Source organism: Austrofundulus limnaeus, unplaced genomic scaffold, assembly GCF_001266775.1.
Source record: "Austrofundulus limnaeus strain Quisiro unplaced genomic scaffold, Austrofundulus_limnaeus-1.0 Scaffold98, whole genome shotgun sequence".
Classification (NCBI taxonomy): domain Eukaryota; kingdom Metazoa; phylum Chordata; class Actinopteri; order Cyprinodontiformes; family Rivulidae; genus Austrofundulus; species Austrofundulus limnaeus.
This window is the reverse complement of record NW_013952500.1, coordinates 888,574-914,604: the sequence shown is the minus strand read 5'-3', so window position 1 is coordinate 914,604 and position 26,031 is coordinate 888,574. Positions and strand designations below refer to the sequence as shown.

The window sequence follows — 26,031 nt, the reverse complement described above, 5'->3', positions numbered from 1 at the left end:
CAGCTACAATGACAGACAACAAATATTACATTTATAGTATTACAACTAAAACCGTTTTTGACGCCGCCACCGCAGTTTGTCCCTCATGAGCCTTCGTAGACAAGATGGCGGCTGCCTGTAGTGGCGACCCGCGACCATGGAGATATAAACAGCTTTTTATAAGGTAAAAATAATAAAACAAGGTCTTTGTCTGCAATGATTAGACATGTTTTTTATTGTTGTCATTGGTGATTATTTCAATTTCAGCTAAAAGAATTGACAAAATCCTACACACTGTGCCTTTAACGGTTTTTTATGTGTTGCGATGGTGTTTCGGGCATGTATAACTATTTTAATCAAGACATAATAATAGTCAAACAATAGATTCTAAAAGTCAATACTTAAAAGGAAAACTAAGAAAATGGTGTATTGCTTTTAAAATCAGTATCTAACATGATTAATAAATTTCTTCAATAGATTGAATTTATATTAGATTATTTTTGGTGCTGTTCTAATATTTGTGGACATAACTAACTCCAGCCCCACCCCCCGTCTGTCGTTGTGAGGCCTGATCTCTAGAACTGCTCTCTTTGTTGTGATTAGTTTAATTAGCCATAACTCACAAACACCCTTTTACACAGGATGACAGATGAYACTGTCATGTAGCTGAATGGATGGTCTGATTGCTGGCAGTGGGTGAGGGTACATCTGCTGGCTTGCACATGGTCTGCACAATGCTACTGGACTGAGATCAGTTATCTGTACTTCCCTGGGGGAACCACAATAGTCAGACCACTGAGAAGGGGAAAAAATGGAAAGTAATGAGTGAAATAAGAGGAAGGATTTTCTGGACAAAACTGATTAGGATCTACTTTTGTAAAAAAAATCCCAGTTTATCTTTTTAAGACGTGTTCTTGGCGCATTCCAGCGAAGAGAATGGTCAGGATTTCCGGCTAGTGGAGGCGGCAGATGCCGGTGTGTRCTGTCGACGTGTGATGTGGCTCAGGGAGCTTCGTGGAGGCTTTGTGATGGAGTACATTAGCTTACATTTTCAAGTCTCTTTCATCACCCTTGAATGAAGAGCATTGCTCATTTCCCAAATACTGCAATGATTCATCTTTGCCATGAGCTAGAATAGGCTTTGTCTCAGTAATTAATTTAGCTCTCGGGACAGCAGTTGGAACGAGTCGTGTCTTCGAGGCCTAATTAAAAGAAGATTGTCAAACATATTCTAGGTCATGCAGCTCAGAATCTCAAACAATTTAGGAGGGAGATTTTTAGGCACTGCCACCATGTCCTTGGTGGACCATTATATCAACTGATTGAGTGGGGGGTGTTGAGTAAAAAAAATAAATAAAAATGGTCGTATTTGCTTGGCTTATTTCTTCAGGCAACATTTTAACAAATGAAGACACTAGATGCTTTGTTTATTATCGGCTGCTTGAGTCAATATCTCAATTTACTCACGGCTTTGTGCCCTGTGCGCCTTTTTGTCTCTGTTTAAGGTTAGTTTATTTGAAGTGGCTCCGAAATTTCAGGATTCTTTCGGTGGGAAAAAAAGCCACGCAATTATACTGCATGCTCAACTGAAAGTAAATTTAAACATGCATGAATATCACAGGGTTTAGGATCACTTTCTCTACAATAACAGCCTAACTGTGGTTTGAAATACGGATATTGGCAGCGCTTTTATAGCTGGAGTTGTTATTTTATTGAACCAGTCAGACTGACATGCAGGATCTTATCTGTCCTCATAATGAGAATCATTGACTTTAGTTGTAGGCGCACATTAGCGCCAACAGTACATACACACACACACACATACACACGTACATGAAGGTTCTAAACAATTAAGCGTGAGCTGTCGGGCTTAGTGCCTGGGTCCATTGTAAGCTCTCTAAACCTGTTAGACTGTGACAGACCATTAAAAGGCTGCCAAGGCTTCCTTAATTTGCTTCCACAGTGCACACTGAGGCAGAGTGACTGAGTGCCACGAGTGTGTCTCTCTGTGTGCATTCTTTTGACGTTCCTCCTCTCAACTCTTCACAGCGACACCTTCGCACACTAACAGTCTCCCCGTACCAACAACATCAAATCTCTTTAGTGTTTCTACTTTATTTCGAAATCATTACATAACGGCCATGTTCTGTTTATTTGGGCATCCGACAATTAAAGCCGCTGCCAACACTAATGTATTCAGAGCCTGCAAATTGTTATGAGCAAAATGTAAACAACATTAATTATTTTTTACATTGTAGTCATTACTGTTATGAACTGATGCTTGTACGTGTAATAACTGTCAGTTTATGTGTTAATTTAGCTTTAGTGTACCTGCTGTACACGTTACACCAAGAGCAGTCTGATTTGTCATGTTTAATGATGTCGATCTGTATTTTTTGGCTCCACCTGATCTGTTTGACAGTGAAATCTAATCAAAAGCATCAGGAAGCTGGTTATTGCACRTGACATAAGCTTCACACATTGTTTGTGTTTTCACACATTTCAATCAAAAGCATATGCAAAAGTAGATTTCGCCTTTCTAATTGGTGTAAATCACTCCAGGGAAGCTTTTGTTGCAGATGCATAAATGGTTAGGAAAAAAGACATTTCCCACATCAGTTTTTTTTTCTTTCTGTTGACTGTATTCTAATCACACGAGCTTGGCCGTGATGACAGAGCACCGTGTTTACCATTCTACCAATCCAGCTCAGAGGAAACCCAGTGTGTATTTGACACTTCTAAATGAATGACTTTCGGGCGGATGTTTCACCTAGGAGGTATTTCCTGTCGTGACCAGAACTCGGCTTTCTCCCTCATTAAGAATTAAAGGCCCGACCCACAGCGTCCTGAGCTCCAGACCGCAGGAATATTCAGAATCTGACAGCACTTTCCAAGCCTCTCTGTGTTTCATTTCTTATTTCGCAACAACAGGCGGTGGATGCAAATTCCACGCTGCGGTGTGCCACCAGTCTTCATTTAGCAACAGCTCATGTTTGATATTGGATGTTGGACACAATGGGAGATGGTGTAGGGTGGATTAGAAAGGATGCTGGCAGATCTTGCAGGGATTTAAACGGGTGTCTTGTTTTGTTCAGATCACGCCGAGTGTCATATTTACATGTCATTGCGGACTTTGTACTTTTCCCCCCTTTGCTTGTGCCTAATGGTAAATTTGCAGCATCTCATCTGTGAAATCACTCCTCAGCAAATCAGTTTGCACCTGTTACTTTCTCTTCAGGTGATTAGTCAATGACAGGGCAGGGCAAAGGAACATAAATCACACATCCTGCGCCGTGGATGTGACCTTAATTTAAAATGTTTCACTCTGATCATGAATGGTTTTCAACTGCTACACACATGTTCACATGCGCCGGCGTCCGTGCGCAGATGGGTTTTTCTTGCAGGGCTGCCTGAGGCTGTGTTGTTGGCTTTAAAACCCCAAAACATCTGTAAAGCATTAGAGCTGATTATACTGGTCCTTCATCGCAATCATGCGATATGGGCATGAGCAATGGTTGAACATGAACCRTATGGGGGTAAAAAGGAAACGACGAGGCCTCTGCAGTTCAGATGAAACCATGGGGCCCTTAGTTTCACACAGACAGATTTCATACGAGACTTCTTTCATTCTTATAAATCTGCTCTTACCCAACAGCAGGTTAGACAGATGTCAAAGGTACAAAGTGCAAGCAACAGGTTCTAAAAGAGCAAGTAAACTCTACAGTATTTTAGTGCTTTTTTTGCATTTGTGCCTCCACATGTTGAGAACTTGCTTGAACAAGTTTGAAAGCAAACAGTAATTTTATAAGCATTAAATATGGCACAGCGCTGTGAGTGCTCTGAGATACTGTACCACTGGAGGCATATTCATACAAAAGGTTATATTGTTGTTTTTTTTATTTCATAAGAGATGAGTGTTTTTGACTTGACACAAATCACAAAAGTCAGCATGACACTGCAATATTAAACTTTGCCAAGAAAAGAAGGGGAATGTAGAGAACACAGTTTTCTTTGAATTAGATTTGGACAAACAAGTTTGGCTATTTTCACTGTTAAACAAGGGTGTCAGAAGTGACAGGGTTTCCATTMGGTTTGCATGATCCCTCAGAAAAATACAGTTCATCATAACTCCATACAGCTTAGCCCAAATGAAATAATATCTTTTTAGTCATCTTCAACTTAAAAAGTAGCAGGTATGTGTTGTTTAATCATTGCACAATACTTCCTTCTGTCTGAAGTTCTGTTCCTTTGCAAGAATATTGTTTTGTTGAAGAAGAGTTAAATTTATCTTCAGCAATTTCTAGTGTCTTGGTGGGKTTAGTGTCTGAAAGATCTGGGACCAGTTTCTCCGTGAAAATGTCTCCTCATCCACTCTTTCACAATCTGAGTTCAATGAGTTTCATATTCATCTTAGAATAAACCAAAATCTTCAGGGGAAAAGGTCGGCTGGTCTGAGTCTTGGCACATGGGAGCACCACACACTCGTACTGTAAACACGAGTCAAGATTTTTCTACTTCTTATTCTTCATTAATAAATTATCTTATATAGTCACCACTTTTCAGTCCTTGAATTCTCTTCCCATTTTACTTGTGAAAACAATCTTATCCTCATAAACTATTGTAAGTTGCTCATTATTTTTTAGGAAACACATTTTTGGTCAAATTTCTTTTATAAAGATGACAAATCCCAACTATTTGTCCAGGAATTACTCATGAATTCCACATTTCTTTACCTTATTATTTTCAGACACTGCTTTAGTTGCTTTGTTTGCTTGATACAAACCAAGATTTTTACCTTTCTCAATTTTTTTTATTCATAACCACTATAGTTTCTTCTGACATTTTGAATGGAATGAAAAGCCTGTGTTTCCAATGAAAACATTGATAACTGCATTTATTTTCAAATCAAAGACATTCACTCATTTGCTTTATTATATCCAGTTGGTGACCTCTTTCAAAGAGAAAGCAATGATGCCAAAAGTTATTGCTGGAAATTTTTTTTCACTTTTTTATATTGGATCTTTTCTATTGACGTTGGATGATAAAACCTAGACACAGGACCAGATTTTTTTTAATCCACTTTCCTGCCAAATTCCTCTTTAAAAAATACCTGTTTTTCACACTGGACGTCTTGATATTTCTGTGTAACAAACTATTGTGATGAGATTTTGGATCAACAGTGACTGTAAAACACTGGGATGTGAGTGCTTATGTGAGCAAAAATCTGAATAATAAGAAAATAGAATATTAAAAGAAAAAACTGGCTGAATCCCTGGTTCCTGTGCTGTGTCAGGCTTTAATGCTGAGCTAAGCTGCCAGAATATATATTTTTTATTTATTTAACAGCAGTGTTGTTTTTGAAAGTTCTATTTTGTGTATTGTTTTGGCAGCTGAACCGTAGAGCTGGAGAGTGTTTATTTGGTGTAAAATGTTTGATGGATTCTTTCTCCGTTGGGTCACATACATACAGATATATAAATGGATTATTCCGTTCAGTGTAATAACTTTAAAAGTGTGYAATCTCATTAGAAAAGAATATCATCACGACTAAAAATTCAGCTGTTTATTTGCATGTTTTAAAAATTATTTTTGATCGTTTCAATAGTTTGTTTCTGATTCCACATAAAAAAGGCATTCAGCAGAAGCTTGTTGGGAAACACTAAACCTCTATAAGACTCTATTTATCGTCGCCCAACAGCCCTAAAAGTGTGAAAGGTGGAAGGTGGAGCTTCTTTCCTCCATTTACTGCATTTTTATTACACCAGTACCAGTGGTAATTATAGAGGCGCCACAAAGGATGAAGCGCATCACCCTAAAGTTGCACGCTCACTGATATCTAAATGTTACCCAGCGGAGCTGCTTCGTAAGGTGACTGTTTTTAATCATGCTGTATGCTTTTTAATGCATCATTTCTGTCCGCTCGCATTGCACCATACATATCCCGTGATACGGATGAAAAATAATGCACCGGATGCCAGAAATATGCTTCCTGCTGTTAATAAGGCATGTTCAAGAAGTTCTGTATAATGTGAACCTGAAAGCCGTTTAGAAACCACACTAATGTGAACCTGAAAGCCGTTTAGAAACCACACTTCATTGAATCTTATGAACATGATAGTATTTAATACAGCTTTATTACTTACTATTTGAAGGAAATACATTTTGAACCTGTACAAAAATTCTCTTTTTAAAAAGGTTGATACATCATGACAATAATGGTAACACTTTTGTCTCTTGACTTTCTGTTTTGTAGTAATTAGACGTCCTTTGTGAGTCAATTGTAGCTTCCAGTTCATTATTTGGCAATAAGAAACCAAGAAAAATGTTGCAGTTTTGCAACTTTTGTTTCTCAGTATTCTCTCTGTTTTTTTCTTCCAGTCACTATTAACCTTTTTTGTAGTGTGGCTACATTGCAACATGGATTGTATCAATCTAACACTGAAGGAAGTGCTAAAACAAAATGTAAATTGTCTTATTGTTTAGGTCTAAAGCTTTTCTTTTCAACTCTCCCTTTTTGTTTTCTTTGTCTCCTGGGCTTCATGCTTTGCATGCGCAGGATGAGACACCGGAGGAGGTTAAGAGAAGAGCTGAAATAGAGTTCTGCTCCATTTACCACCCTGAAATATTCTTCTCAGAACGACACACTGTTTTCTCTCACCATGCTGTTTCTCACTCTCCTTGTCCCCTCCCTCTCACTTCTCATTTCTGTGACATGTGGTCATTTCACTTCATTCTGGGAGGGCTTAGCGGTGCTTTAAAAATTTGCTGCTGTCCTCCCATCTCATTCGGCTCAATTGCAGGGAGCACTGAGCTTCACAGGCCTATACAGATCTGTTCCTGATTGAACGTTTTCCACACTCTGCAATCTCTTTCTGCTGTGGGCAAAACCTTTATCACAGTTTTTACTCTTCCACCGCTGTGCTTTGGACACAAACGAACAGTTGCCATATTGCACTTGGCATCACATACAGATTTTCAAGCATTTTTTTTCTTGTTTGTTTTAGATGTATTTTTATATAAACTGTCAAATACCTAAAGAAACTCAAGCACATAGAGACAAAAAAAGTAGCACAAAGCTGACAGGAGTTATTGGCTTTTGACTTGGATCTATTTATAGTCATCGRCACAATGGAGAAAACAAAAAAAGAGCACATCACACTTTGAATTGCTCTGATGAAGCTTTAATATGTGATCTGAGATCCAAGTAATTTTGTCTCTTTTTTCCCCCACCGTGACAGCTGCTGTCATTTTCTTATTGTGAATACTGAGGATGTTGAACAGTTTTGGGCAGAGCACGCCCACGTGGAAAATATCCATTGTTTATCTCACTCCATCTCTGCCTATGGAGTACTAAAACCTTATTTTGCAAAGATTATCTTGGCGTAAGACCAGAAAATGTCTGTCTTCCATTTGTATTCAAAATAAGTCTGGTATGTGAACTCCCAAGTTGTCTCACGGAAACTTTGTATTCTGTATGTTTTTGCACATCTACAGTGTTGCCACAGCTGTAGACCACCTGACTTTAAATAAACTGTACATATATTTATATGCAGCTATGCAAAGGTACATGTACATGTACAGACASCCCAACTACTGGCCTCTTTTTCCTAGTCTAGAATAATTTGTAATAACTGTGATCTTTCCTCAGAACCCTATTAATCAGGAAATGAGCCGCTTGGCATTACTCACATATACATTTCACATTTGTAATTGAGATCCAGGAAGTGGATGCAATTAACTCTTTCAAGTCTATTGCCTGTCTCTTACTGGGTGTGTTGTGCATAATTTCTAYTCATGCACGTCTGGTTTCATATTTCCTCCCCATTAAGCCTGCCTTGCTCTCCTTTGTGTTGTGATAGAAGCTAATGACTCATTGGAAATGGGCCTGGTTTTTATCCAGCGTCTCAGTGCCGGTGGTCCGGTTTCACGAGACGAGATAAGCAGCCAACACCATGTGATGACACCGACCTGCATAAAGAAATTATATTAAAGAGAGGTACCCTACAATGATATCTTGGCGATATCACTCTGCTCCTTATGCTGTAGAAAATTATAGTCTGGAAGCCTGAATGTGTTGCATTACCTCAGGCTGTCATTTGTTGGTGCGCTGATAAGGTTTTAAGACATATTTACTGGAGATGTGGTGAACTTACATAAAGCGGAGAAAATGAGACCTTTTGAGGGGAGATGGTTTAGAAAGAACATCATCTGGATTTACTTCCTGTATTTTCATAGAAATCAGACCAGTTTTTAATAGACGTTTCACTTAGAATGTTTGAATAGATGCTATAAGCTTTGCTGTACGCAGCACACAAACATGACAAATATTTATATTTTTAAATCCTCCTTTTTCACATTTCAAACATTCATTTGGGGTCTATATAAAGTGGAACTGCAATACCTTGGTCTGACAAGCCCCTCTCTCACCTCTTTTCTGAGGTGTGTCTCCGATCAACCCGTTTTGAGGCTGTTTCTTTAAAGCCAAACGCGTTGCTTCACACCCTGCCCCCTTCAGCTTTTAAACCGGTCCATTCCAGTTTGATAGAGGGGKTTATGACTATATAGCCTTGAAGCTGATAGGTCAAAATCCCTAGGAGGAGTTCGCAAAAGTTCGACGTGAGCGAAATYGAAAATCRGCCAAAATTTGACCTTTGACCCAAAATGGCCGACTTCCTGTTGGTTTTAGGACATACCTCCAAGAGACTTTTTTTCTTTATTTGGGGAGATCTATCAAAGCCCCAAATTTCAGCTCTCTAGGACTTACCAGTTCCTCTATCTCACGTTAGGTGGCGCTGTCGAGTCATTTGGCCAYGCCCATTAAAAATTCCAATGGAGTCATGTGATTTTCATTAGCCTCGACACATCTAGGTGCATTCAATAACTTTCAATGAGTGTGCTGCTCTAAGAGTGGGCACAGTTGATGTGATTTATTTATTTAAATTTTTTACAGAAACCCATATTTATTAAACAATATTTCCTATGGAGGACTGGAAATTCAAAGTGACAACATATTCATGGGGAAAAAAAATCTGATTAGTTACACCTGTTTGCAACATAGCGGACATCTCTCCACTACACTGTCCAATCAAAGATCAGCAATTAGTTGTGTTATTTTCTAAACTCATTTTAACATGCTTTTGCTGTTTTAAAGCATTATTTCACTATAGGTATATGTCTTCGCATAAATTATTGACATTGTCAATGTGAACTTAGTGATGGACTGTTGACCTAACCAGAGTTTACAGCATCTCTTCCCCCCGTGGCAGCAGGAATTAACCTCCAGTCCTCTGTAATCCTGAGCAGAATAAAGCAGGCACAGACGGATATCTATTTAGTCTCTTTGCTTAATTAAATCTGTCCTAATTAAGCTTAAAAAATACCACAATACACTTATTTTAAATGATGAAAATATCTATTCATCACTGTAACAAAGTTCCACTGGGCTCATAATTGACTGCTCCTGTGAATAAAAAATAATTGGACAATGTTGTTATTTTAAAAAGCTACATTTTGGCTTAATTAATGAGTACTTAGTGAATTACTGCAGAGAATGACATGTTTTCAAAAACGATTTTACATTATAATGAAGACAATATTTCAGAAGAGAAATCCATTTTGTTCTCAAGAACCCCTTCAGAGTTCAGATCGGAACTAGTTTCTGTCATGAAAAGTGCTTCTCTGGGATTCCACTCATATTTAAGAGAATAAATGAGCTCTGATTTTGTTTTATTCTTTTAATTTTGCCATATGGAAAGCACATTTGCCAGCCAAAATAAATTGTGCTTTTATGGAAAATAAATACATTTTCACTAACAGTTCTTTAAGTCCGATAAGTAATCTGAAGTGGGGATGTCCAAAAAACGACTTTTCAAGCTACGTTTGTTTTATATTTGTCAGCTGTTTGTTTTTTGAGATAATTATGAATGAGAGAAAATAACTCGGACATTTTTTTAATATATGCTGGGTTTTGTTTTGATGGACACGATGCTTTAGGGATGTTTGTTATTCATTCTACATTCGTAGGTTTTTAAAATATTTGAGTAATTTTCTGTTGTTTGGGAATTGCCCAATTGAGCTTTACATAAAAAATAATGTTTTTTTTTTGTTTTCCCTGGAATGCTAAGCCATGCTGTCCCCCAACTCCACTTCCCTCCTCTCCCCTCTCCCCTCCTTTCTTCCAGCTCTCCTCCCTGGTTTCCCACCACCCCCTCTTGGCCCAGCGCCAGCCTTCCCTTGAATTCCTTGCATCTGGTCAGTTCTGGGAAACGCCCACGCCAAGACCGTCCAGCAGGCCACAGGAAACAAAGCCTCTTGGTTTCTGCAGCAGCTTGATGAAGGACAGTAGTCACTCTTAGGAGGGCTCTGGTTAGATCAGTGGGGTGTTGTGGACTTTCTAAGAATTGTTTTTTGAAAGCCTCATTAAATAAGCCTCCAACTGGTTTTGTGTTTAAAGGAAAACTTATGGTTCTCATCCAACACTTCGTTCTGTTTGTTACTACTGACTTTACAAAACAGTTGTCTCAAGTTTGCTCTTTCAGTTCCTCTATAAAGTGTTAGTCTACATTATGTTTACAGCTTTCCTAAAATGTATTTCATAATCTCCTTTTAAACCAGCTGCTCAGACCCCACCTGGTGATCATGGCAGCAATATCTACCAGTCTTTCCTGATTCTTAAGAAGGACATTGGGACTACTTAACACCTTTAAGTGTGTGGTATTCTCTCAAGGTTTCTTTTTTTTAGGACTCGTCAATGACTCACTCTTGTCCTCAGTTCAGCAAGTGAATGAACAACAAAGGGAGACCTGTGAACAGAAAAGCAGTAGATGGTTTCTGCTTTGATTTATGGAATCGCCTTAAAAACCTGGCTGCAGAAAATGTAGTTGATATTTTTAGTGCATGATTTCATGTATCTGTAGTGTTGGGAAGACAAAGGGTTTGACATCAGTTAAATGAGTCATAGTGATATATTTTTTTTACATGCAGAATTGACATATTTTATGTTAAATTGTTTTCTAATTTAACCTCCTTACTGCAGTTTTTATTATTGGGTGTCAGACCACAGGTCAGGTTCGTTGGTTTCAAAAATCAAGTCTCAGMTCCTATAATTCTTAATGTCCATCCATCCATCCATTTTCTTCCGCCTATCCGGGGTCGGGTCGCGGGGGCAGCAGCTTCAGAAGGGAGGCCCAGACCTCCCTCTCCCCAGCCACTTCTTCCAGCAAGGCGTTCCCAGGCCAGCCGAGAGACATAGTCCCTCCAGCKTGTCCTGGGTCTTTCTCGGGGCCTCCTCCCGGTGGGACGTGCCCGGAACACCTCACCAGGGAGGCGTCCAGGAGGCATCCTTACCAGGTGCCCGAGCCACCTCAACTGGCTCCTCTCGACGTGGAGGAGCAGCGGCTCTACTCTGAGTCCCTCCCGGATGACCGAGCTTCTCACCCTATCTCTAAGGGAGAGCCCAGCCACCCTGCRGAGGAAACCCATTTCGGCCGCTTGTATCCGGGACCTCGTTCTTTCGGTCATGACCCAAAGCTCATGACCATAGATGAGGGTAGGAACGTAGATCAACCGGTAAATCGAGAGCTTCACTTTCTGACTCAGCTCTCTCTTCACCACGACGGACCGGTACAGTGCCCGCTTTACAGCAGATGCTGCGCCAATCCGCCTGTCGATCTCCCGCTCCCTTCTTCCCCCCATTCGTGAACAAGATCCCCAGATACTTAAAATCCTCAACTTGACGTAGGGCGACCCCCCTGACCCGGAGAAGGCGCTCTACCCTTTTCCGGCTCAAGACCATGGCCTCGGATTTGGAGGCACTGAGCCTCATCCCGGCCGCTTCGCACTMGGCCGCGAACCGCTCCAGCGAGAGCTGCAGATCTCGTTCCGATGAAGCCAACAGGACCACATCATCTGCAAAAAGCAGAGATGCGATCCTAAGGCCACCAAAACGGATCCCCTCAACACCTCGGCTGCACCTAGAAATTCTGTCCATGAAAGTAATGAACAGAATCGGTGACAAAGGGCAGCCTTGGCSGAGTCCAACTCTCACCGGAAACGAACCCGACTTACTGCCGGCAATGCGGACCTTAATGTCTTGATGAATATTAATAGTTTAACTAATCACTGTCTTTGTAATGGTACTCTTTTGTGTCACTGTTCTGTGTTGGCTAATAGGAATGCATTTCCTTAAAATGAGATTGATGACTTTGCAGTCACAAATAGAAACAGAATAATTTGTAATTAGAGTAYTACACATCTTTAATTGAATGTACTGATTTCTTCTATGAAAAATACAAAAAGGTAGAGAATAAACATTATTTTACTAATAGATAGCTGTATCAATCAATAATAATATAGCTGTTTATTAATTAAACAAGTACTAAACTTTTTTATTAGTAAATTATGTCATTTTTTATCATACGGATTAATGCTCTAATCCAGAGGTGCCCAAAGTGGGTCCCACGGGACAAAACTGGCCCGCCAAGCCATTTGATTTAGCCCACCAGCAGTTGCAATGGTTACTAGTTTGTAATCCGTTGTCCTATGTAGGAACACAGTATTTCCACCTAAAGCCGTTTATAGTGCAGTTAGTCAAAAACAATGGCCACCACACTAGCTTTTTTAAATCAAAAATAAAAGGACTTTACATAAGAAGTWTTTGTATTTCATGCATTATATTATTGCAGTTGGCCCAGAGCCCCCAGATAGATTTTCATTTTGGCCCTCTCTAAGAAAAAATTTTGGGCACCCCTGCTCCAATGGTAAGAAAATGTAGTTAACTGTTCAGATTAAATAAAACTCACTGTTATGTTTAAACTGCTTCATCCTAATTGTACACATAATTTGTCTGTTTGCCCTTGCTTTCAGCTTTTGGAGGTAAAATATGTAGTTCAGTGGGAGACACAATTCTTGGTCAAATGTGGATAAAATCTGTGAGCAGGTAAATTGCTCTGCTGCTCTGTTTCACTTCATATAAAATAATAAAAATACAGAWATGATGATCCTTGTATTTATGAAATATAGAGATGACTTCACCTGATCGCTCACTGGGCACACAGTGCTATGAAGAAATATAACTCTTTTCTGCCTCTGTGCTTCCATCTTTCTGTGTGTCTTATTTTCGCTCTGTATCTTTTTCTTCCATTATTTTTTTCCCACTGGGGTTTGTCTTCCTTAGACTTTCTGTCTTTCCACAAACACGGCGAGTTTGTGTCCAGGTGAAGCAGGAGCTGTTAATCTGGTAATCCACAATCAATACCAGTCTTATCTCTTTCCTTCAGCTAAAAGTGGCCTATCTGATAATTATATTTTCCTCTCCATGTCTGTAATAGGCTGTCCTTTCCTTTGGTGCTTTGCTGTGATTCATGAGATTTTCTCGTTGGAATCGATTCAGCTTGACTGCATGTATGGCTGCTTCCAGATGTAAAAGTTAAAAAAAAAATCCAACAATGTGATATTAACCTATTTAATACTTAAGCATCATCACTATAATTGAAGAAAGTACTCAGTACACTCAGTTAAACTGGATCATGTCTGTCTTGTTATCATGGGGGGCTTAAACTTTGCATATCTTCAGCAAAACTTTAACACCATTCTCAGGCTTTAAGACAAGAAAAGCCACAATTTCCATGACGACTTCCAAACACAACAATCAAACAAAGTTTTTTTTTCCAGCTCTGACAGCGGCCTTTGCATTTAAAACTCACAGCGTGATTTAAGTTGCATTAAGCAGAKCATTTAAGGAGAGAAATAGAACTAACCACAGGCTGTGCCCGTGCTAAAACTGATTATAAGTTTCACTTTTTAGGATAGTTTTTGTGACCACGATGAAGAGAAAATGAAAGTTCCTCAGTGACTAATGGACTCAATCAGTAAAACAGTAAATCACTTCAAAGATAAAATCCAAAAACTGTAGACTATGGAAAAAAATATTTATCTTTTTTTTACTTTAGCATAAAAATGTGTTTTAGTAAATATTCACATGAAAACACACTTACAGAAAAGTCTTAAAGCATTTATATCTTAGAGTATTTCTTTATTTTAACCTTCYAAGAAACTCTTGCACCGCATGCATTTTTGTCCATGTGGTGCCAAGTCCCAGGAGGTTCAACATAACTGAATTTGGAATAATGCTGATAAATTCAATTTAAATTCAATTCAAAAATACTTTATTGATCCCAGAGGGAAATTAGGTAAATGTGTTCACCAACAATATTGTCGCCATGTTTTATTTCTAGCTTGTCAAATGATGTCAGTGACAACTTCCCTGTTACAGTACCTGCACACAGAAGCTCCACATTCTCTGCAAAACCACAACCGTGGAGTCCCCCTCCTTAATAAATCTCCATTTAACCCCCCGACGTTTCTGCCAGAAATATGTAATTAGGGTATTGTTATCTGAGAAGTGGATGTTAACTTTGACGGTTTTTGTGAAATGCTCTGAAGTGTAGCAAATAAAACCGAGGAGCAACCTGATTGCAGTGACGGGTGTATTTTCAGATGTAGAAATTGCCAAAATTGACTTGTTCTCACTCGAGTAATTTCATCTTGAAGTCTCCGGTTGCAATTTTTTTTTTCATTGCTCACYGAGAACAGTTTCAATCAAAACTGTGCTGAAATGCCGATTGAATGAAAAATTAGGCCCTTGAATGTGTGAAGGCTGCACCATTGATATGCTGTTAAGAAATTTTCTTCAGTTACCTGTAAATTTATTTGGAGGAGAAAAAAAAAAGATTAGCGAGGCTGTTGTGAGAGTTTCTTTTGATCGCACGAGCAAAGCTGCATGCTGCTTTCAATCAGGTTAATTCTCTCTGACATGACCAAATGTTTTTGTTCGTGATTTAATTTTGTTAAAACCATTAATTATAATGATTTATTGTTGCATAGAGGAACATAGAAGTTGATTTTCCCTTTAATCACTACGTAATAAAAGTTTGTTTTGCATTATGTGATGTCATGTTAAAGGAGAAATATCCTTTTAAATCCTTTTTCACATTTAAATCATTCATTTGGGGTCTATATAAAGAGGAACTGCAATGCTTTGGTTTGAATTCCTCCTTATTGTAACTCCACAAGCCCCTCTTTCACCCCATTTTCTGAACTGTGTCTCAGATCAACTCGTTTCGAGGCTGTCTCTTTAAATCCAGCTTCCAGACCGGTCCACTGTAGTTTAATAAAGGGGTTTACGACTATAAACCTGTGCAGGAATTTTTATTTACAAACTAATTAAAAGATGTTAAGAAAGGAAGGCTTGTCCATCCAGCCTTACGTGTCGGAGCCAGAGTCTGACCCAGAGTCAGGGGTGAATGAAGACGACAAAGTTGGTAAGTCCAGACTTTAACTAGAAGTTCCATCACAAATACTAACGCAGTGGCTCAGAAAACGTCACAGAGAAAACTGAACGAGTTGAAAAATATGACCCAAACAGAATATAAAGRTATCTGTTCAGCACCGGGACAAACTAAGTTCAACTTTTCTGCACTCCTACAGACTCCGAGTACACAACTAATATATAACGGCTTCAAAAGTGGATATTGCATGATATGTCTCCTTTAAAGCAGGACAGTATTGTTTTTAAACCAAAAGTTTTTTTGTTGTTGTTGTTTGACACACACATGTAGTACTGTGCAGAGCARAGGTTTTAAACCACCAAAGTCTTCATATCTTCTTTCCAGGAGCTAAAGGGAAAAAAATAAAGAATATAATGGTGGCTGTTGTATTGTGAGTGGCCCTGTGATGGACTGCGACCTGTTCAGGGTGTACCCCGCCCCTCGCACTGTGACTGCTGGACAGAGATGTAAAGTAACTAAGTACAAATACTTCTTCACGGTACTTAAGTAGAATTTTTGGGTATTTGTACTTTACTTGAGTAGTTATTTTTCAGCCTACTTTTTACTTCTACTTCTTACATTTTCACACAATTATCTGTACTTTCTACTCTCTACATTTTTTAAAAAGGCCAAAAGGAGAAAGTTGTTACTTTTATTTTATTTTTGCTTGTTTTCATTCCAGCTTATTTTAAAAAGTAAATACTATCCATATAAACTGTGCCGCTTACATAGAGTGAATTTAATTGTGGTTGAATGAGAAGTATAAATATATAAAACTCTGATACCATATTAGTTTGTACACAAACAAATCATGTCACACTCCAGCAGGACATAATCATTAAAATCAAAGGACTGTACTTAGGAAGTATTTGTATTTCATGAATTATATTATTGCATTTGGCTGCAGCCCTCAGACAGATTTTCATTTTGAGGAAAAGTTTTGTGCAGCCTTGATATCTGTATATAAACTGAAACAGCTGAACTAGTTCATCCTAAATTTAACATAAATTAATTATTTTATTGTAATATAGTCATTTCTGCAGTTTTTAGGGAGGTCACCTCCTGATAAATGTCAGAAAATCTAACTGCTCATTTTAAATCAATACTTTTAATACTTAAGTACAAAACATATCAGATACTTTAAGGCTTTTACTCAAGTAATATTCCTAAAGGAGACTTTAACTTTTACCAACGTTGTTTTTTGGTAAGATACTTGTACTTTTACTCAAATATAACTTTGTGGTACTTTATACAACACTGCTGCTAGATACAGTATGAGCACCAGTGATGCCCGTGGCCCTAGAAAAGGAATAAACTAGTATAGATAATGGATGTTGTATTGTGTTTTCGCTTTTCCATGTTTTCAAGATGTATGTTAATCCTTGACCCTGACGTTATATTCCAAATCTGCACTTTAAGTGTAATTTTTGTTGGTTCATTAATTGTAATGTGATAAATAAATTGTCAGGCACATGTTACTGCGCAAATGGAGAACTGTGAAACTTTAGGAGTAAACAGAGCACATCGGTATGGAGACACTGTGTTCCAGATGGCAGCTCCCTGAGCAGCCAGTAGGGGGAATCGACTGCTTGCACTGGAACTAACCTCTCCAGTCTCCACTCCTCTCCTCAGCTCCCCCCCCCCCCCCCCCCCCCCCCCGCGTTCTCTCATGTTGTGAAAACGCTGCAGCCCGCTGGTCTGTGTCTGGATCCCTCACTCTCACAGAGCTGCTCAAGACCCTCCCACCGGCTGGGCTGGGGGGAAGGAGGAGGCAGTCTGCTCKGCTTGTACCATCGGATGAGTCCCCYTTACCACCCTGTCAGTGTGGTGGAGAAGGAGACAGAGAGAGGCTGAGTGACAGAGAAAGTGCACGCGAGAGATGCAAGCTGCTTAGAGAAAGCCGAGGAAGAATAAGGAACACGTTTTGCACGAGCAAAAAGGAGGAGGATCGCAGACGAGGGACTCTGTCTCCTCTGGGCACCCAGGACACAGTCACTGTCTTTTTTCCCCCCACTTGTCTACAGCTGGAACTGAGTGGATTGGCTTACCCAAGCAGTGGATTTTTTTTTTAAATATATGCTTGTGCCACATTTAGAAACTGGGATCATTTCTCTTTTATTCGTGCTCCTGCTGACTCTGCTATAGACTGTGATTGTTCTCTGTGTCTGTACTACGTTCTYGTGTTGTGATCCTGCTCCTCAGACAAAGTGCATCTGTTGCCAACTGGCACTGGGGAGATCTTCCTCTGACAAGCAGGACAGTGCGCAGCCATCGTCAAATCACACTAGAGAGAAAGTCTGTCTGTGTGTGTGTTTGTGTGGATGTAAGAGAGGGGGGAAGACATAGTGAGGGGGAGTAAGAGCGAGTTAAAACCCTGGCAAGAAAAGACTGGAGTGAAACAGCTGAAACAGAGAACCTATACGTCCTTTCCCGTTCTCCTTACCGTTCCTTTCTTCCTCCTCTCCCTCTCCTTCTTAGGACTGCCAGAGCTACTGCCACCTGCACCTCTTCTCTTTCTTCTTTCCCTCTACCTCACCCTCACTATCCGTTAGCTGCCGCCGACAGACACGCCACTCTTGGTTTCTAGCACTTGAGGAAATATTTCTATTGATCCAGCAGCGAGTGGGCACCTGCCTGATACCAAGTCTCTGAGCGAGTGAGGGGGGGGCAGCCGACGACGAGAGCTTCTTGATCCAAGGCGGACCTTCTCCAAACCACAGGTCTTCTCTCTACAGGACCAGCTTTTGGTGCAAACAGCAAGGACTGGAATTGCACAGCCTCTCTGTTGCCTCTGTCACATTGCTAGCTACTTGGCAGCTCTCGCCCCCCCCACAACCCCCCTCCCGTGTCACCATTCCCTGCCTCAGTGCTAAGGATTCCAGCTACATGGGCAAGCGATTGGAGCAGCAGCCAATGTACCCTCAGTACACCTACTACTACCCCCACTATCTCCAAACYAAGGTATGCTGATCTTCTGCTCCTCTTTAATTCCTCAAACTCCCTCATCTGCTACACTCACTCACTTTTGTACCGTCTCCCTCCCGCCCTTCCTCATCCTCAAGGACCCCTCCTTCTTCCTCCTCTAATTCACCCCTCTCCACATCACCGTCTTATCTCTCACAAGAGATGGGATTTGGTAGATAGCTGGCCTTGGCTGTGATGGTTTTAGGTGGCTGGCACTTCTTGGAGGTTGGACGTCTATGTTACTGTGTGCATGCATGTGTGTGTGTACCCATCACCGAGGGGATGATCAAGGATAAGAAATCAAGGATGAAGGCTTTGGGCTACTGTTAGTCCACACAAGTAGACCGTAACTGAAAGCTGTCCACCATTCACCYCTTCCATATGAGGAAATTCAGACATTTTTAATCACAATTGCCAATTCACAGCATTTTTCTTATCCAGACACACATTAGACAAATGAAAAAAAAGGATCAAAATTTAATTTACTAATGAAGTATTTTCATGCTCGATGTGGTCTATTGTTTAAAAGCTTAACTGCCACTTTTCTGATCAAACTAATTACAGTACGGATTTTTAGATTCACATTAAAACTGAAATGTGTTGTTGTAACGAAGGTAATGAGCCCCTGTTGATGGTTTGGTTGTGACACTGACCAGGCATGGTGTGGGCTGCCCATGTTTGTTCTAGCTGTAGTCTGCATCAGCGCCTCTGGGATGRAAGCCCAGGCCGGGGTCCTGACGGCTGCCAGGACGCTGGCTGGGCACGCTACCCAGACATCATCAGGGGATTAAAATGGAAGCCTTTTGAGGATTACTCTGTTTTATTTTTCCTTTTTTTTTATCACAATGTGCAACACTAACTTCTGTCCAATTTTGTGACATTAGGATGTAACGCGGCGGCACAACAAACTGCAGCTGTTGAAATAAAACACATATTTTATGTCTCATTTTGTTTTTAGTTAATGTTTGATCTTTTCTAATACTTGATCTAAATGTACCCTCTGCMCCTGAGTTTTCAAGAAGTTGGTATTTGATCATCAAATTGATCCTATTCAATATTTTTTGTTAAATTTGCTCAATAAAACACATTTACACTAAACAACAATCTACTGTACTACAAAAACTGTCATTCTTACCAAGTTTTAAAATCTTATATCCAGCCAAAAAGTATTTTTGATCTTGTTTTGAGACTGATTTACTAAACAAGAACTGATTGTGTAAGAATAATAATCTTGTTTTCAGAATGTGTAAGATTATTTGTCTTAGTCTGAAAATTTGACTAAAATTAGGTAAAATATTACTGCCATTGGAGTAAGAAAAGATTACTTGGTAAGATTCTTGAAATAAGAAAAAATTGAGTCAAATCAAGTATTTCAAGAATCTTAACAAGTAAAATTTTCTTATTCCATTGGCAGAAATTTTTGACTTAATTTGAGTCAAATTTTCAGACTAACAAGACAAATAATCTTACACATTCTGAAAACAAGATTATAATTCTTACACAATCAGTTCTTGTTTAGTAAATCAGTCTCAAAACAAGATCAAAAAGACTTTTTTATCTGGATATAAGATTTTAAAACTTGATGGACAGTTTTTGCAGTAAATTAGAATGTGCCAACTTGACATGTTGTGTTTATTTTAAAGTGGAATAGAAAACTCTGTCTGTCGCAGATGATGACAGATTTTTTNAGATTACTTGGTAAGATTCTTGAAATAAGAAAAAAATTGAGTCAAAGCAAGTATTTCAAGAATCTTACCAAGTAAATTTTTTTTACTCCATTGGCAGAAATTTTTGACTTAATTTGAGTCAAATTTTCAGACTAACAAGACAAATAATCTTACACATTCTGAAAACAAGATTATTATTCTTATACAATCAGTTCTGGTTTAGTAAATCTGTCTCAAAACAAGATAAAGACTTTTTGGCTGGATATAATGTTTTAAAACTTGATGGACAGATTTGCAGTAAATTAGAATGTGCCAACTTGACATGTTGTGTTTATTTTAAAGTGGAATAGAAAACTCTGTCTGTCGCAGATGATGACAGATTTTTTTCTTTGACAGGGCTCCAACAAAAGCAAACCTTCACTTAAAATACAATATCACTGAAGATGCACGTTAAAGACACATTAAAAAGGGGACTGGTAAAAGCAACTGTTAAAAGGATGTAAAAGTAGTTCGTCTTTTAAAAAAMCAATGAAAGGAAGATGGTTTTTATTCTTTTCCATGGGAACAATTGCACMTCCAGCTGGGGAGGACCTGACTGCAGCCCCACCTGGCAGTCCACWAGCTCCTCTGCTGATTTATAGTTTAATACATTTGTGCTGCTACCACATGGCTTCCCTCTGTCCTACCTCCTTCCCTGCCCCCCTCCCCTCCTCATATCTCAGAATTGCTCATCTTTGGGGCCTCTCAATCAACTCGTGTCTCTATTCTCCCATGCTCTTCCCTCTTGCCTTTTTTTTTCTTTCCACCATTTCCATCTCTTATTCTCCGCATCCCCACTCGGTTGCAACAGGACCTCCCATCTCCCTCCTTCGCCTGAGCTGCAGTTCACTCCCAAGGTCAGCGCAGATTCAATCTTGCCATCGTCAGCATTTGATATATCCTTGAGCGAGCCATTAAGGTCTTGTGTGTGTATACGTGGGGGGTGAAGGTTGTGGGGGAGGGGGGCACATTCAGTTCTGTGTGGAAACTGTCTGGCAGTCAACGTTCGGATTCTTTTTCATGGTTAGATCATGTGGCCTTGTGGGTTAATGTGACAGAGGGTCAGTAGGAGAAAGGGAGCTGGGAGACGGGCCAGAGTGTTGGGAAACGTAGCCAAGAGGGCTGTGGAGTGCAGTGTCACGCTCTCATTAATGATCATCGATGGCTCGATTACTAGGAGGGGGGAATAGCCTTGGCTGCCACGTTAAACCACTTGACAAAATCACACGGTAGTCTCTTCTGCCATGCTGTGGCACAGTATATATTTATATTGAATCAGTTTTGTTACACTAAGTCCACTCCCAAATCCCACAGGTCCGTCTCATCGTCATCACTGCATTGTCGATGTGTGGCCTCAGGCTCCTTTGGGGCATATTTAAGGAGCATAAATATCCAGTTAGGTCATAAGGGGAAATAAAAATGGTTCATTTTTCCTACTTTGACCTCTCTTTGGCAGTTTTCCTGCAAATCTAACCATATCTGACTGCTACGGATGATGTAAAGAAAGTAACTAAATCCTTTGATGACAGTCTGAGAGAATAACTCGAGGAGCGTCTRTAATTTGGGCTCCCTTTGTGTGACATGTTGTAATGTGATATGTGTCCAACATGTGCGAGTCAAGCCAAATTAGAATGTGAAAGTCAGAGAATGAGATGAAACAATAACATTTGGCTTKGTATTGATTAGTGCGGTGGGGCGTAGCATGTGCTCCTCTTTAGCTGAATTATTGATTCTTGAAAGGGGATTTGTGTGTCTTTGTGTATGTGGCTTTTATACGAGGTTATAGCTGCAGGGAGCTGGCAGGATGTTGCTTTGATGAAAGGATCCTTTAAAGACCTTATTTCTGTCTATTCTCCAGATGATCGGTTCTTGAAGTTGTTTGCCAAAATCCAGACTTGCCTTTTGATGTAAAACTGATGGCAGTGGCTGGTGGCAACTCGCTATGAATGCAGCTTTAATGATTGGTAATTGATGGGCATCCTAAAGAATAAAATCACTCTGGAATAATTAATGCAAAGCTAAGCATAGCCCCTTCTCTCACCCATGGGAATAATAACAGCATACAGATAATTTTTTTCCTTAATGATTGTGTTGCAAGACGAGTCATATTTTCAACAAAACTAATGTCTGTTAGTTTTAGTCCAGATGTCATTACAGATATAAGGGAACCTTCATTTTACTGTTAATTTCCAATGACTACGTTCTGTAAATCCTCACTCATTCATGATACCTAGTTTGCTTTCCGGTGGCTGAATTATATAGCCTACCTGATGCTGCTGTGCCCTTGTTCTGTTACACCCCTGATAAGCTAGGTCATTACATGCTTAACGTCAGCCATCAAACGGTGCACACACACAAAAGGACACACAACCTCTGTGGCTGGGATGTGGGAGYAAGCGGGGCTGTGTTATAGTCAGAACCGAATCTGAGAAGCCGAAAGGGGAAGATTGAGGCCGATTTAGCAAAGCCTAATGTCCCTGGTCCTAAGTAAACACTAGTCAATGGAGCCTTTTGAGAGGATCTGTGCTTGTGTCTGCCCATGCCAGAGGCACTGTTTATATGTTTAATTCTTTATAAATGGAGAAGGCAATAGAGGAAAGGGTTGTATATGTGAATAAAAGAAGAACAGAGTGAAGTGTGGGTGTTATGGGAGGGAAGGGCGAGTTAAAAGCAAGGAAAAGGGTTTGGTTACACTACACGGGTTGATCCATTGTGCTACAGAAATAACCGAGCAATCCAAATTTTCCTTTAATGCCTCAACAGAGGAAAGGAGAAACGGACAACAAGGAGGAGGCAAATTTATGTAGACATGAACAGCAGGAAAAATCAAACAACAAAGAGCTCATATTCCCAAATCTTTTATTAAATTGGTCATGCGTGGCAGAAACTTAGCTTGCTCAGTTCCCGTTCTGCTGATGGGAATCAATCTGCTTTGAAGAATTCATCAAGCACTTAGAGGGCTGGAGAAATGTCGGTCTTAAATTACATCGACCAAAGTCCATCACAGTTTTGAGCCCGGGACAATATGTTTTTATTATTACCAAGACTCGGTAATGAAGCTCATTTCCTTTCTTGTAATTCTTGATGTGCTCTTCACAACCGACTGCACGGAACAAAATACCACCACCGCCTCGCTGTAAATGAACCCATCACGTGTTTTCTCAGAGCTCACTCAAATCAGCCGAAGTTCTGGCTTGTTTTCTTTGTTTGTTCCTTTCGTCTTCCATTTCGAATGGTTGACAAGCGGTTTTGGTAATGMATAACCATTTTGCTTGTATCTGATTGTGTCTAAACTGTAAATCTGTCAGTAAGTTGTGAGGAGAATTCAATCTATGTGGTATGGTCTTGATTCTACGTGCACAGACATACACATAGCAGGGAGCGCTCTTAACCCTTCTCATCTGTCATCTGACAGCCCAGCCCTATCTCCACACCCATACATTAAGCTTGTGTTTGAAATAGTGCTTCGCATGGCCTGTCACAGAGTACACCACAGAGCTTGGTGCTAAGACCTGGCCCTCCATTCGCTAACACATACATCTCATTTAAGCTTTTACCAGAGTGCTCGCTCAAGATTGCTTTCCATTTTGTTAAAAGAGGAGAAGGAGAATCATTTTTATGTTCTGTGGAATTTAGCTGTAATGATGTGAGGTGGAGCCTGATCAGTATTACTGGGATGCATGGTGGGATTTAAACATTGCATGGCCGTGGATAACAGATGGGCATAAGAATGAATTCACCTTAATACAATCGCAAAATGTTGTTGTTGTTGTTTCACTTTATCCATTTCATTTGTAACACAAATTAAAAAGTACAAAAAAACATGCAATCAAAATAAAATCAAATAAAACGAAAGGCAGCAGAAGAATAAGTCTTATATCTGCCCCTTTTTATAACCAAAATATGTTCAAAAGAAACGTAAAATACAACAAAAATCAAAACACCTTAAAACACTTAAAAATGAACTAAAAACAACATTTTGAACACCAACTCGAACAACAATTTGCATGAATTCACTTATACTTCTCCATATTTCCTCAGAATACTAGTTTTGATCATTCTCTTCAACAAGGATCTGGCATTTTTAACCTCATCTTCCAGGCTGTTCCACAATCTTATTCTCTGGATTAAAGTGGATTGCTCCGTCAGGCTCATACGAAACCAGGGTTTCACAAACCTTTTGAATCCCTTAAGATAATAACAGCTCTCTCTTTAACAAAATTTACTTGGATGTTGGAAGGTAACACACCTTTATGAGCTCTGTACATGAACAGCAAAATATTATAATCGACCAAATCATAGAATTTTAATAACTTCAAGTCATGAAACAATAAGATGGATGGTTGTGATTTTTTCTAGTTATAATTCTTATAGCTCTTTTCTGTAAAGTAAAAACAGGATTTTTGATAGTTTTACAAGCTTTACCCCAAAAATGTGGAACAATTAAAGTATTATACAACATAAACAGTGCTTTACCATTGAACAGTTCTCTCACTTTGTACAGGACTCCAATAGATTTATATGATTTTTCCATGTCAGTTTTTCATCAATAATGACACCTAGATGAGTCAAAATGTGGCATTTATAACATGCATGTTGTAAATGGTCTAGTATACGGTCTTAATACCAGGTCAAGCAGTTGTTCTCTGCAGTAAGTTTGAGTTTTTCCAATTGTCCTTGAACAAGTCACAGGACAAAGCACTTGCTTATAGACTGGAGGTTAGTGTGGGTGGGAAAAGTGCATTCATGATGAATGTCCAASGTATTAAATGATATGCTTGGTGGTGGAGTTCTTGCCCCAGGGATTGTCGTCTCTGAACTCACCTTCCCTGACCATCTGGAGATAGCTGGCGACTCGAGTCTGTTCTGTRAAAATGAAGGCAGTCCTACCTGTGGGGCGAAATGTTGCACAAGGAGTGAATGACGGTGCAGTGAATGCGTTGAGTTCTTTTTAACCAGAAAGACTGGTTTAAAATAGAAMATAAAACACAAAACCTCTCTTTCTTTTTAAAAAAGAGACATGAGCATTAAATCAGCTTTACTGCTCAATTAAATTTTAACGACTGGTGATCAATAGAATGCACAAGTGTATACTAAATATTGGATTGCACAAAAAATGATAATATTGTGCACAATATCATTATCAAAAAGGAACAAACAAATACATTATCTGTTTCATTAAACTTTCACTTCCTTTAATGCCTACACCTGGTTTATAACAGAAATCAATGTTTCAGTATTGAACACGGCGTGTTTTAAATAAAACTTACAGAACATGAAAAAGTCTGCAATTTAATTTGCATTACATGAATCTAATCTTATATATCTCTCACTTAAATAAAAATAACTAATATGTCAAAACCAGTTACAGATACCTGGAATATAAGTGTGGTGATTAAATGTAAAAACAGCCTGCCATACTTGTAAGCTTCCGCATGTTGCTGAAAATGATCTGCTGCACTACCAGAGAGCAGAAGCTGATTGTTTTATTAGAAAGATGGACTTGAGAGCAAGCAAAAGTTCACATCTTCCTTTCATCTCCGCTTTCAACAAAATATTAACTCACTTTTGGAGAACGTTAGAAAAAAAATCTATCAGAATTGACTCCTATAATTAATACGACCACTCGACTTTATGAATGGGGGTGTGTTAGGTGAGGCAGTCGGTTCTGGCAGGCTGCCCTCCTTGTAGGGGAAACACTGGAAATCTAGACAAAAGACKAGTTTAAATATGGTTTTACCACAAATACACTTTCATTGCAATAAATGAAAAATACTATTCCATGTTTTAAATCTTATGCTGTCTTGTTGAACATAATTTCATTATTTTAATACTTTTCAGTAGGGCTGCCACAAACGATTATTTTAATAATCAATTAATCACCGATTATTTATTCGATTAGTAAACTAATCAGATCATACATTAATTGAATATAAAACATACAGCTTATCATGTCAGAATGCAGCTGCTATTATATAACCATGGTTAGATTTTAGCTATATGCTAACTAAAAATAAATGCTGTGGAAGACAAGTTCTGCTCTGCAGATATTGCAC

At 39.3% G+C, this 26,031-nt stretch overlaps 1 protein-coding gene across 9 annotated transcripts in view; it reads left to right on the top strand.

The window, feature by feature from the left end:
- The window catches only part of rbms3 (RNA binding motif, single stranded interacting protein), a 378,321-nt gene that overhangs the window by 75,958 nt on the left and 276,332 nt on the right, over nt 1–26,031 (top strand). For 4 of the 9 annotated variants that reach the window (XM_014013123.1, XM_014013121.1, XM_014013122.1 and 1 more), the window contains exon 1: nt 17,070–18,266. The exons of the other annotated variants lie outside the window; for them this stretch is intronic. In XM_014013123.1, the coding sequence (XP_013868577.1) occupies nt 18,192–18,266 (75 nt within the window). In that variant the 5' untranslated portion in view covers nt 17,070–18,191. Of the gene's footprint in view, nt 1–17,069; nt 18,267–26,031 lie in introns of those variants that run through there. 9 annotated transcript variants of the gene reach the window in all.